The 13,169-nt window shown below is 43.2% G+C and overlaps 1 protein-coding gene across 4 annotated transcripts in view; it reads right to left on the reverse strand.

Moving 5' to 3' along the window:
• Positions 1-13,169, reverse strand: part of GNPAT (glyceronephosphate O-acyltransferase) — a 34,145-nt gene that overhangs the window by 19,861 nt on the left and 1,115 nt on the right. For 2 of the 4 annotated variants that reach the window (XM_019813088.2, XM_011287222.4), the window contains exon 2: positions 5,113-5,295. In XM_019813088.2, the coding sequence (XP_019668647.1) occupies positions 5,113-5,295 (183 nt within the window). Of the gene's footprint in view, positions 1-5,112; positions 5,296-5,842; positions 5,903-12,559; positions 12,717-13,169 lie in introns of those variants that run through there. The other 2 variants (XM_019813089.3, XM_023240416.2) reach the window with 2 other exon arrangements.

Genomic DNA, 13,169 nt, shown 5'->3' on the forward strand with positions numbered 1-13,169 from the left:
GACAGACTATACCTTTGAGGAGCTGAGCCGAGAAGGGAAAGAGAGACGTGGCCGAGAGGGCCCTCCCCCAGCCAGGAAGTGCTTATGCCAGCTGGGCCGGTAGAGAAGGCTTGAAGAGTAGGAAGGACATGACCCCCGGGGTTCTGAAAGAATTACACACATGAGGCATTCAGGGGAGCAGGCTGGTCGATTCAGAAGGAATGCCTTCTCCAAAGCTGGACAAAAGCACGGAAGCAGAGAATGACCCGATCCCTTATTCTGTGCACCTGGGCTTCTCATTTGCTCAACAGGTATGTCTGTCCTTCCAGCACCCTCTTCCTGGAAACCTCAGATGAGATTAAAAGATGAGCAATAGCTCTGTAAGTCCTTGTCCGGGTGCTGTCCCTCTTCAGTCTGCTCTCCGCACCACAAACCTGAGTGGTCCCTTCGATGCAGCAGTAATCTCATCTTTCCTCGGCTAAAAGCACTTTGATGGCAGCTCTTGCATTCCCGTGAGCCAAAGACAGCCTGAGTTGGAGAAGCGGCAGCAGAGATGGAAAGAAACAGACAAGAGCTATCAAGGGGAGCACAGGAGCCGCTCCTAGTGACTGACTAGGATGAAGGGAAAGCAGGAAGCTGAAGACGGCATCCAGATTTGCAGTTTGAGCAGCAGGCACACAGCAGGGTTGTTCTTGGAGTACAGAAAACAGGGGGCGGGGGGTGTGCGTGGTACAGCGGTAGGGGTGGGAGGGTAAGAGAGTTTGATTCAGACATCCTGAATTTGAGAGGTTTTTGGATTTTCCAAGTAGGTATTCCAATAGACATCAAAATATGTGTCTCAAAAGAGATCTGGTCTGAAGCAACAGATAGTAATTATTATTTATTACATACTGTTGTTTATAACATATTACTAACATAACAACATAAGTATAAGAAAAATACTTATAATTCTGGCAATAAATAAAACTGCTCAGAGTGAGTTAGAACAAGAAGTTGAGGAACAGCAGCATTTAAAGACACAAGCGAAGGAAAAGAAGCACATCAACGGAGGAAATCAAGAAGATTTGGTGGGAGGGGGGATGCCTGGCTGACTCAGTTAGTGGTGCATGTGTTTTTTGTTTTTTTTTTTAGTTTATTTATTTTTGAGAGAGTGAGTGAGCCAGTGTGAGTGGAGCAGCGAGAGAGGGGGGGAAAGAATCCCAAGCAGGTTCTGCACTGTCAGCGCACAGCCTGATGTGGGGCTCCATCTCACGAACCATGAGATCATGACCTGAGCCGAAATCAAGAGTTGAACGCCTAACTGACTGAGCCTCCCAGGCGCCCCGGATCACGGGATTCTTGATCTCGGGGCTGTGAGTTTGGGTCCCATGCTGGGTGTAGAGAGAACCTAAAAACTTCTAAAAAAAAAAAGAGGGAGAGTGTGCCAAAGACTGCGAAGGATTTCAACAAGGTTGATTTTAGCCATAAGGAAGGAAGTCATTATTTGCAATCCTGGAGAGATTAATTACAGCGGGTTGGAAACCAGATTCCAGTGAGCTGGAGCTGCGTATACACAAAGGGTGAGAAAGTACAGAAAACAGCCAGCTGCTTCTAAGAGTAGAACACAACAGGGAAAGGAAGTGCTGAGTCATAAGGGGGAACAGATGTGCTCAAAGGCTGATTTAAGCTGGAAGACAATTAAGCATGTTCAGTGAGGATGTAAAGCAGTAAAGAACAGTAAAAAGTTAAAGACATTTGGGAGGACAATCGAGCAAACAAAGTCCCGGAGGAGGAGGGAGCAAGTGAAGTTCAGAGCAAAGGAGTAGGGGAGGGACTGAACTCCCAACAGGAGAAAGGGCTCCCTGTCCCCTCTGAACAGGAAGGAAGAGGAGAATTATGGGTATCAGATGCAGGTCAATTAGTAGCTTGATCACAGGAAGTTGAGAGTGGTCATATAATGGTTTACATTTTTTTGTGAAGCAAGAAGAAAAATCTCATGTTGAGGGTAAGGCGGGGAGATGGGAGGCTCAGAAAGAATGGGACGGACACTGACACTGTCATTTTGGAGAATGGAAGAGACTTCACTGGGGAAACAAAGAATTCCTGAGTAACAAGAATTACAGAGAGCCCAGTTGGGTTACATAATCTTGAGTTATAACAATTCCAATCTACCTACATTATGGGATTTTTTTCTCAGTAGCACAGCCAAGTTTGAGAAACACTGGCTTGGGTCACTCACGCTTGATCTGGCTATGCACTAGAATTATTTGGGGAGCTTTCAACGTTTTTTATTTATTTTTGGGACAGAGCGAGACAGAGCATGAACGGGGGAGGGGCAGAGAGAGAGGGAGACACAGAATCGGAAACAGGCTCCAGGCTCTGAGCCATCAGCCCAGAGCCCGACGCGGGGCTCGAACTCACGGACCTCGAGATCGTGACCTGGCTGAAGTCGGACGCTTAACCGACTGCGCCACCCAGGCGCCCCTGGGGAGCTTTTATTAACTTTTTAAATGTTTGTTTATTGACAGAGAGACCGACCATGAGCGGGGGAGGGGCAGAGAGATGTAGACACAGAATCTGAAGCAAGCTCCAGGCTCTGAGCTGTCAGCACAGAGCCTGACACGGGGCTGAAACTCATAAGCCGTGAGATTATGACCTGAGCTGAAGTCGGATGCTTAACCAATTGAGCCACCTAGGCACTCCTACTTGGGAAGCTTTTAAAAAGAATATGAAAAAGAAGAAGAAGAAGAAGAAAGAGATGCCTGGGTCCTATTCCAGAGTCATTAAATCAGAATCTCTGTGGACAGGACCAAAGCATATTTTTTTATTCATTCATTCAAGAAATATTTACTGAATGTGTACTATGTGCTAGGCACTAGGAATACAGCAAAAAAAAAAAAAAAAAGTCATTAAGGGAGATAAAATTTTTGCCTTCATGGAGTGTATATACTGGTGGATAATAACAGTTAACTTTTTGTAAAAGTTCTGTCAAAGAGCCGGTATTGAGAACCACTGTCTTTGGCTTCTAATTGACGAGGAAACTTCATGCCGCTGATGGAATAGGACCAACCAGAGAAGACTAATTGTTTCTTCAAGACAGATCATGACAGAGAGATGAAAACAAAAGGATTAAGAGCACAGGTCATACATCCAAATCAGAAGAAAACAGCAGAGATCAAGAGCTTTTCTGAGGCCATACAGCTGACTAAATTCCGCTTAAAAGTCAATGAAGCAAAGATCTCTCCAGGTTCACCTCAAGGCACAAGAGCACTTGGGCAACAGAACAGGGAGGGCCTGCCGCCAGGAAGCTGTAGCCCTGCCCACTGAATGCCTCTATCCTGCTGCCTTCAAATCACACGTCCACGACAGAACTTAGTGTTTCTCCCCAGTCCATTCCTTCTCCTCGGCTCCCTATCGCAATGAATGGTGCTCTCATTTCTAAGTCTTTCTTGCCCTTCCCTTCATTCAATAAGGTCTACTCCACCTCTTAAATCTGTCCAACTCGTTTCTACGACCACTTACTGGTCTAGGCAAGTGTGATCCCACAAAGGGAGTATTGCAAAAGCATCATAACCAGACTTCCCCTCTCCGTCTGGAGCAGAACGGTGCTTCTAAAACATAAACCGATCAGGCCACAGTCCAACCTGAAACCTTTCAATGACTTTGCACTGTATGTAGGATAAAATCGAATTCCTCTGGATGGTTTATAAAACCCTTCACCATGTGGCCGCTGCTTCCCTCTCCAGTTCCAATTCTTACCACTACTCCTTCTGTGCCCTCTTCGGTCTGGTTGGACCTGCTTCTAGTACTGAGTACACATGCTCTCTAGTCTTTAAAATAAGCCGGTGGTTCCCAAACTTTGCTATACTTTGGAGTTGACTGGGCTTCTCTAAAAACTACTACTAGAATGTCTGGTTCCCTCCCTCTGACGTTCTGATTCAATTCATATGGGGGTGAGATCTATGCACAGGGATTCCTGAAAGCTTCTCCAGCAACTTTAATGTGCAGTGAAATTTGAAAACCACGGGGAAAATGTTATCTGCTCTGCTAGGAACATTTCTTCACCCACTTCACCTGGACAACCCCTAATCATCTTTTAGGTAAGCATCATTAAAAAAAAAATCGATTTTCTTTTTTTTTTTTTAATTTAAATTCAAGTAAGTTAACATACAGTGTAGTCTTGTCTTCAGTAGAACCCAGTGATTCATCTCTTACATAGGACACCCAGTGCTCATCCTGAAAAGTACCCTCCTTAATGCCCATCACCCATTTAACCCATCCCCCCACCCACCTCCCCTCCAGCAACGCTCAGTTTGTTCTCTGTATTTATGAGTCTCCTACAGTTTGCCTCCCTGTTTTTATCTTACTTTTCCTTCCCTTCCCCTATGCTCATCTGTTGAGTTTCTCAAATTCCACAGATATGTGAAATCATGAGATATTTGTCTTTCTCTAAGTGACTTACTTCACTTAGCACAATACCCTCTAGTTCCATCCATATTGTTGCAAATGGCAAGATTTCATTCTTTTTCATCACCGAGTAGTATTCCATTGTGTGTGTGTGTGTGTGTGTGTGTGTGTGTGTGTGTGTACACACACACGCATATAGACCACATCTTCTTTATCCATTCATCAGTCTATGGACAAAAAAAAAAAAATCGCTTTCCCAACTCCCTACACAAATTATTTGCCTTATAAGTAATTAGCGCCCCTGTATACTGGGCTCCTGTCAGCATATCAGATTTCATTGTCAATTCAATGGATTATACAACTGTTGTCATTCCCTATCAGACTGGAGTTGACCCTTGGACAACGTGGGGGCTGGGTGCCAACCCCCTATGCGGTTGAAAATCCATGCGTAACTTTTGACTCCCCAAAATCTTAACTAATAGCCTACTATTGACTGGAAGCTTTACCGATAACATGAACAGTTGATTTACACGTATCTTCCATGTTATATGTATTATATACTATATTCTCACAATAAGCTAGAGAATATATTTTTAAGAAAATCATAAGAAAAAAATCATAAGGAAAATACATTTACAGTACTGTACTGTATTTATTAAAAAAAAAAAAAATCCACTCTAAGTGGACCTGCACAGTTCAAACCTATGTTGTTCCTTGTTGGCTGTGGTTGAAGAGGGAATCACTTACCTGTTTAATGACATAATGAACCTCTTCAGAATTGAGAACACTGTATTTAATATCACTTGGCTTGCAAGGAGTAATCCCCTTATAGACAAGAGGTGTGTAGCATTTCATTGCAAACTTCAAGTCACTGACATGCCTCCTCTCCTCTAAAATATCTTCAAATTCATCCCATTTTTTGAGCTCCTTCTGTGGGTAAGGAAAATGAAAGAAAGTAACGCACATACTGTAAAATAAATTAGGGTAGATTAGGGACTACACTGGTAAGGTTTCATCTTTGCCAACATTTTTATTCAAGGACACATGAACAAGAGCAGAGTGCACTGATAAAAGGTTCTCCTATACTAAAAAAAAGGAAATATAATGACAGGGGTCAATAAATTGATACTGAATTATCACAATATTTTATTATGTCTGTTTGCTATCTTTGTAAAGCCAGTACCCTTTTGGAAAAGTCAACAAAGATAGTAAAGATGAGAGATTAAGCTCTAGAATAATCTGACCAATTTTATAATCAATTTTATCTGGTCAATTTTATCAATCACATTGATAAATATGTTTTGCCTGCCTCTTCTCCTTAGGATTCACAATTAAATCAAAGCACACAATAGAAATTCAAAATTATGTCAAATCAAACTACATGGGTGCCAATCCACTTAAGGCACCCCATATGTCCTCCAACTTCTTCAAATACTTTTTTCCTCTGGTGACTGAAGGGCTGAAGTTTGAACTTTACCCTCTTGGAGAAGTGCTGTTGGGGCGGCAGGGATGCCCAGGTCATGGCTCCTGCCACTTCCGTCTACAGGCTGTGATGAGACGCAAAGAGCCACCTGCCTTCTCCCTGGCTACCATGCGTGTTGCTGACACAAAGGGTGTCCTCTATCCGGGGTTGGGCAGATCCTAGGAACTTCTATTTATCTTTCCTGCATTAACCTGTGTGAGCAGCAGTCAACTTACTGGGGAGAAAAAAATGCTTAGAGATTCTAGGGCACTTAAATAGCAATTCAGATTCTAGTAAAATGTATTATTATTATTATTATTTTTTTTAAGAATTGTTTTGACCAGGGAATTAAAAAATTTTTAAATTAGTTTTGAGAGAGCATGTGTATGTGAGCACGTGTACAAGTGGGGGAGGGGCAGAAGGGGAAGGGGGGGAGGGGGAGAGGGAGAGAGAGAGCGAGCGAGAGAGTGAGCGAGCATGTATCCCAAGCAGGCTCCATGCTCAGCAAAGAGCCTGATGCAGTGCTTGATCCCATGACCCTGGGATCATGACCTGAGCCAAAATCAAGAGACACTCAACTGACTGAGCCACGCAGGTGCCCTTAATAAAATGTTTTAAAGCCAAAAATAAATAAATAAATAAATCTGGAAGTTACAGTAAAGCTCAAAGAAGAAAATTTAAATCACCTGTTGTCCAATGACCCAGGGACCATTCTAGTGAATGCTTTTTTTCTGGGCATATACACACATTCCCACCTGACACACATACATTTTGATTTGTCACTTGAGTTTTTCACTTCCTGTATAAACTTCCTTGTCCTTTCAGTTTCTTCCACCATATTATTTTTACTAATGGAACTTTTAATTATTTTCTATTCGTTGCTATTAAAAAATACAACACACATTATTATTTCTAATTTAATCATTAAACCCTGACCTCCTTCTAGTCTTCATCTTCCTAGACCTCCCTATGGCCTGACACCATTCTTAAGGGCTCCCTCCTTTCCCCACCTCCAACCATCCTGAAATTTTCCTATTTTTTTTTTTGACATTTATTCATTTTTGAGAGGGAGAGAGAGAGAGAGAGAGAGAGAGAGAGAGAGAGAGCGAGCACGAGTGGGGGAGGGGCAGAGAGAGAGGGAGACACAGGATCTAAGGCAGGCTCCAGGCTCTGAGCTGTCAGCACAGAGCCCGACACAGGGCTTGAGCTCACAAACCTTGAGATCATGACCTGAGCCAAAGTCGGTCGCTCAACTGACTGAGCCACCCAGGCGCCCCTTTACTTTGGTTTTTAATTCATGACTCTTGTCACAGCAGAAGATCCACCTCATTTCTCTAATCCAGTGATTTCTCAACCTTGGGGGAAAATTTCAACCAAAATGAAAATGTTTCTTCTTTCCTCCCATTTCCCTTAATGTTAACATATCCAACTGTCCTGTCTCAACCCACTGTACTGCTCATCTGGCTTTAGATACTAATTGTACATGTGGTCGAACCTCCTGCTTGGTTCTCTTCTCCCATGGAAGCTCCTGATGTACACATTTAGTTGCAAACACTTCACATTTGGCCCTCCTAAGGTTTATTTATTTTTAAGAGACAGAGAGAGACAGATCATGAGCAGGGGAGGGGCAGAGAGAGAGGGAGACTTAGACTCCAAAGCAGGCTCCAGGCTCTGAGCTGTCAGCACAGTCTGACACAGGGTTTGAACCCCCAAACTGTAAGATCATGACCTGAGTCCCAGTCGGATGCTTAACTGATTGAGCCACCCAAGCGCCCCGATATTTGGCCTTTCTAAAACTGAACTCATTTCTCCTCTGCACAATCCTACAACCTGCTTATTTTCTGGAGTTTTACACCAGAAATCCAACAACCACCATGCCATCTACATCCCTTTGCATTATTCTAGACCCCTCCTCCCTCACCCTTGTGTGCAATCCATCTGATCCTGTTAAGGTGGCCTTTAAGAACATAGCACATCTACTCCTCAACCACAGGTCCAGTCTGTGCGCTTTATCACAGCAGCCTCCTCACTGGTCTCCTTGACCCTTTGACTGTACCCTCCATGCTGCCATGTGCTCTTTTCAAAACACAATTCTGACCCAGTTGTTCCCTGCTTAAAATACTTAAGTGACTCGCCACCTCCTTTAGAGTAAGACCTAAACCATTTCTGATGTCATACAAGCACCCCTATGAGCTCGTCTGTCCCCCCCTCTCCAGACTCATTGGCCACCATGCTAAGGTCTACTCAATAGCAAATGATTTGCATTTCCCCAACACAGTTCATTGTTGACATGCTTCTGGGCCTTTGCACATGCTCATCTCTGTGTCTGGAAGGCCTTTTTGTTCCTCTGTCATCCTTGCTCAGGCATCACTCTTATGAGAAAACTCTCCTTGAGTTGCTCAGAGGGACTTACTCTGCCTTCCCCATCAGAACGTCTTTACCCAGTACCTCCACCTATGATGGAATGTACCCACAATACTGCAATCGTTTGCGTGTCGTCACCCCAAAATGCAAGTATCCTGAAGACAAAACACATGTCCTCTTTGTATTTCCCAACATCCAGGTGTGTTTGGAATAGAGCACAACTGAATGACTACATGTTGAAGTAACAGAAAAAAATAGAGAATGTTAAACTGAGAACATGACTAGGCATGATGAGAATACAAACAAAAGAGCACTTAAGAGGAGTTTCAACATCAAAAGGGTAGCATGTGAAACGTGAAATATGCAAACACGAACATTGTTATGCCCACATATATAAAGTATAAAGAATAGATGAGGGAAAAATCTTCTAATGCTGGGATTCTACTGTAAAACTCTGTCCTTGTAACATACTCTTGCTTGTAAGGTTCAAGAACCTTCTCAAATCTCCCATTTCTCATCAGTAAAAGAATATACAGTTTATGTATAGACTCAGACTTGGTACAATGTAACAAACTGTCATTATAGATTATATAATTTTAGTGATGAAAGGGGATTTAGAGACTTCCCACTTAGTGGTCCTGGGAGTGGGAAGAGAAAAGGATTGGAATCAGCTAGGGAGACAAAGATCTTCTCTCTCTCTCTGTACACACACACACACACACACACACGTAAGGCATTTATGTTTATAAACATTTTTATATTACATATGAATATACAAAATAATTATAAATAAGTGTACATATATAGAGACAGGGAGAGAGATGGAGGAGGGAGACCCTTCTGCGCTGTTTACCTGAAAACACTTAGCCATCAACCTCAGCCTCTGTTTACCTCTGTGTACCATTTCCTGACTCTCCCCCCTCAACCTAGACTGAACTGACCATCTTCTCCTTTGACTCTTAACTGAGCCTTTCATGACAGCATCTAAAATACTTCATTAAACCCAGATTGGTATCTCCCCTGCAAGACTGTAAACTTCTTGTCTGCGTAGGTAGTGCGTCTTATATGTTTTTGTATTCCCAGTTCCTAGTAGGAACTCATTGTAGAATGAAAAAATAAATTACTGAATGAAGACACTTCCTGAGCCCTGCTGCTGTTGGCTCCCCAATATTCACAGGCTAAAGCTCAAAGTGCTCCCAATCTGGTGCTGACCCAATGGCTAATCCAGTGATTTTTTTAACCCAGGCTGCACATGAAAATAACCTGGGCACTTAAAAAATATACTGATGCCCAGGACCCCCTAGAGATTCATGATTAATTTAGTCTGTGAATGGTACCTGGGCATCAGAATTATTTTTAAAAGTACTCCAAGTGATTCCTACATGCAGCTAGGGTTGAGTGTTAACTACTCATTTGTTGGCCTTCCCTACACATGATGGAGAAGTACCATAAGATAAATGTATTTGCACAGCTACCCATCTAGGGGCACGATACAAAGAGGAGCCCAAGTAAGATTTCAGTTAGTTCCCCCCATTGTTTTTCTATCTTAATTTTTACAGCAGCCCCTTCTTATTTGTAGCTAAACAAGCTTCTCCTTGTACCTCCCTTTCAACTGCTCTGGAGGATCCATTCATTCAACAGATAGTTAGGGAGAGCCCACAACATGCCAGGCGCTGTTCTACAGGCTGAGAAGAAAATATGAACAAGGCAGACAGAGAACATGTAGGAAAGGAGCTTACGCTGCCTTACGGAAAGAGAGGCAACAAATAAGTTCACTTAGGCATACTCCCAGTGGCACGCTGGTGAATGTTTAACCATGGGAGAGCCCTGGCAGATTTCAAGCTACCAACATGACTTCCGTGGGCGGAGAGCTGGGGAGGGATGTGCAGTAGCCACTCTTACGTAGCATCTCTACCTTACAGTCTGATGGACATAAATAACCTCAAAAGCGTGGGTAACAGTAAAATTTAGTAAAATAATTAGGAAGTGCTGAGCTTGGGGTATTTATTACTTTCGTTTTTAACAGAATTTATTTAACTGTAAATTTACAAAAGTCAATCTTTAATTTTTCATAACGGTTGTATGTCAACAATGGGCTCTACAAACGTCATAAGACATTAACACACAGCTTTGAGAGTCAGTACAAGACTAATGTTAACACGACATTGGAAAAGGGAACATAAAGAAAATAAAATATAGTAACTAACAAGGAAGGACTGGAGAGCTACTTTAGATTGAATGCTTGGGTTGAGGCCTCTCTGGGAGGTGATATTTGAACTGGGACCTCAAATGGGACAGGGGAAGCGATGCAAATTTCTGGGAAAACAGCATGCCACACAGAGGGAACTGTAAGCACGCTTGAGGGGAGAGCCTGCTTACTGTCAGAGAAACAAAGGCCAGTGTAGCTAAAGCCCAGTGAGCAACATTAGTAGAATCAGAGAGGTAGCAATGGTGTAGTCTTGCAGGACATTGTAAGGAGTCCAGATTTTTCCTTCAGACTTTAGCAGGAAGCCATAGTTTGGGTTCTGGGTACACCAGGAAGTATCTATCCCCAGTCTTCTTTTCATTCCGTGCTCTCACGAAAAGGTTTCAAGCAGACCTACGGCTTCAGCTACAATTTGCTTGCTGATGCCTGACAAATCCGTATCTTTAGGCTAGACCTGCCTCCTTTCCTCTGGTACCATGTTTCTAACTCTGTCTGGATGTCTCCCAAACACCTGTGAGGTATGGGGTCCATAACGTAGTAATCCACGACTTAAACATCATTCATTCTACCACTCGCATCTGGAACTGAACACATCTGAAACTGACACAACCTGTTCCTCTCCCCAGATTTCCTATCGGCAGCGTCCGCCCAGTTGCCAAATCACAGAAACCTCCTTTTCTTCAGCCACCGCATTCAACTATCCTAACCAACTCAAACTAACCAATTTACCCTTCTCCCTAGGCTCACTGCCATCGCCTCAGGCTTTTATGACTTCTCTGGATGACGGCAATCATGTTTGGTTGCTCCCCAGGCTTAGGGCGTCAGATTCCTTCTCCTATCAGATTCTCCTTCTACCGTCTCTACTTAAGTGAAGGTTATCCACACAAATAACCACTCCAGAAACCCAGTCTCCTTAGACTTCCAAAAATACAAATCTGATCATCCTTAAAGGTTCTCTTAGAAAGCTTTTATTCTTAAGGGTGCGTAAATCTGATATATAAAATCCCTCTAGGAACTATCTTCTGCCCACTTCCTTAGTTTTGTTTCCCACGTCTCCTTTATTCTACCCTTGCCTAACTACTAGGTTCTCCCAAACATGCAAGGGAGTGGCTTTCTTACATGGGTGCCTACCATGGGTGTCTTCCTCTCCTTCATCTCCCATTCACACCTCAAAAACTCAGCTCACATGTCGCCTTCTCTTAAAAGTCTCCTCTGAGTCCCCAAACAGGTCAGGTGCTCCTTCTCATTCCTGCCACAACGTGCTGTGGATGACTTGACCTTTGCCCTTACCTCACTTAATTGTAATTGCAATTGTTTATTTTCATAACTTCAAGTCCATGGAGGCAAAGGCTGGGTCTTTAACGTCCATATTCTGGGTGTTGAAAATAATGACTAGGACGCTGTAAGTAACCAGTGCTGTAATGTTTGTTGCAATCAGGAGTATCTTACATATCTCTAAGTACTACTCTCACATTAGAGTATTGCACAAGAACAGTGTGGCTGAGGAAATAAGGACAGCCTGAAATAGTAAGAAAAAGTTCAGGTTATCCTAAGAGGAAAGCCTACGCAGTTACAAGAATAGTGAGGGCTTCTGTCCAGCTTCAGAGGTAGAAAAAGCTCACGTACAATCGCCTTAATTTTTCATGTGAAAAAGCCGACCAAAGTGTTATCATTAAAGAACCAGCAGTAAATGGGGAAGTAAAAAAAAAAAAAAAAAACCCAACTCTTTCCTTTATATGCATGTGCAAAATTGCAGTCAATTCACAAGCCAGTTTAGGGTTGAAAAAGCTACCTATGGTGAGTCAGGATCTACACAGCAACCCGGTTCCCTGTATGCCTGGTCTGGAACAGCAGAGTCACAAAATGAGGTCAAAATAGTTCCCCCACAGAGCTGTGGGGTGAGGTCAACAACTAGGGAGGTTAAAGTAATAACTCTCCCAGAAGTGGGCAGTTGACAGCAATTATAAGCCCAGAGCTCTCCACATGGAGGGAGAAGTTTCCCCATGTTCCAAAGAATGCTGGTGTCCCAATTTGAAGGTAGCCCTGTATCTACCTTCTCTTTCGAAACTGAGTTTTTGGTTTATCTCATTGTTTTGTCTTTTCCCTGTTACGACCTTCCTACACACATTAACATTATATTTAAGACAGAAATTGGCACTAACCTCCATGACATAGTAACATGCTTTTTAAAATGCATTCTTTCATTGCCTTGTAAAGTACGTAAAAATTAATTTCGTGGTTAAAAAAAAAAATCAGCTGCCCCAGAATTGTGCAATCCTGAGAACTACAAAGCGTTCACCTCCTAATTTCTTCATATAAATGGTGAGCGACCGACATTCTGTTGGCAAAAAAGATCAGTTAAAATCGGGAGAGAGAGAGAGGGTTGGGGGTTAGAAGGCAAGTTGGGAGAGACCGGGCGGCATTAGCTTCCTTCCGCAAAACGTACGGATGGAAGACAAAAAACGCAGTAAAATTTTCCAGAAGTTCCCAATCTTTGTATTTGAAAAACTTTTAAGTCTTATCACAAACTCTGTGTCCCCATACGAGCCAAATACTTTTCTCCCAGGAACATCACGGCAGCCAAAGGGTGGGGAGCCACACGCTGATATATCAGGCCAGGTCAGAATCGCAGGTTTCTCCGGTTCCACCTACAGGCAGCCCCTCGCTGGAGGCAGAGAGATCCCTTTCTCACGCCTCATTCCTGCGTCAGGGGCTCTCTGAAGGCCCCCCGCCTGGTGGAGGCAAAGAGAAGGAACGAGTGGAAAGGAACCA

The sequence above is a fragment of the Felis catus genome, chromosome D2 (genome assembly GCF_018350175.1).
Source record: "Felis catus isolate Fca126 chromosome D2, F.catus_Fca126_mat1.0, whole genome shotgun sequence".
In the NCBI taxonomy this organism is placed as follows: domain Eukaryota; kingdom Metazoa; phylum Chordata; class Mammalia; order Carnivora; family Felidae; genus Felis; species Felis catus.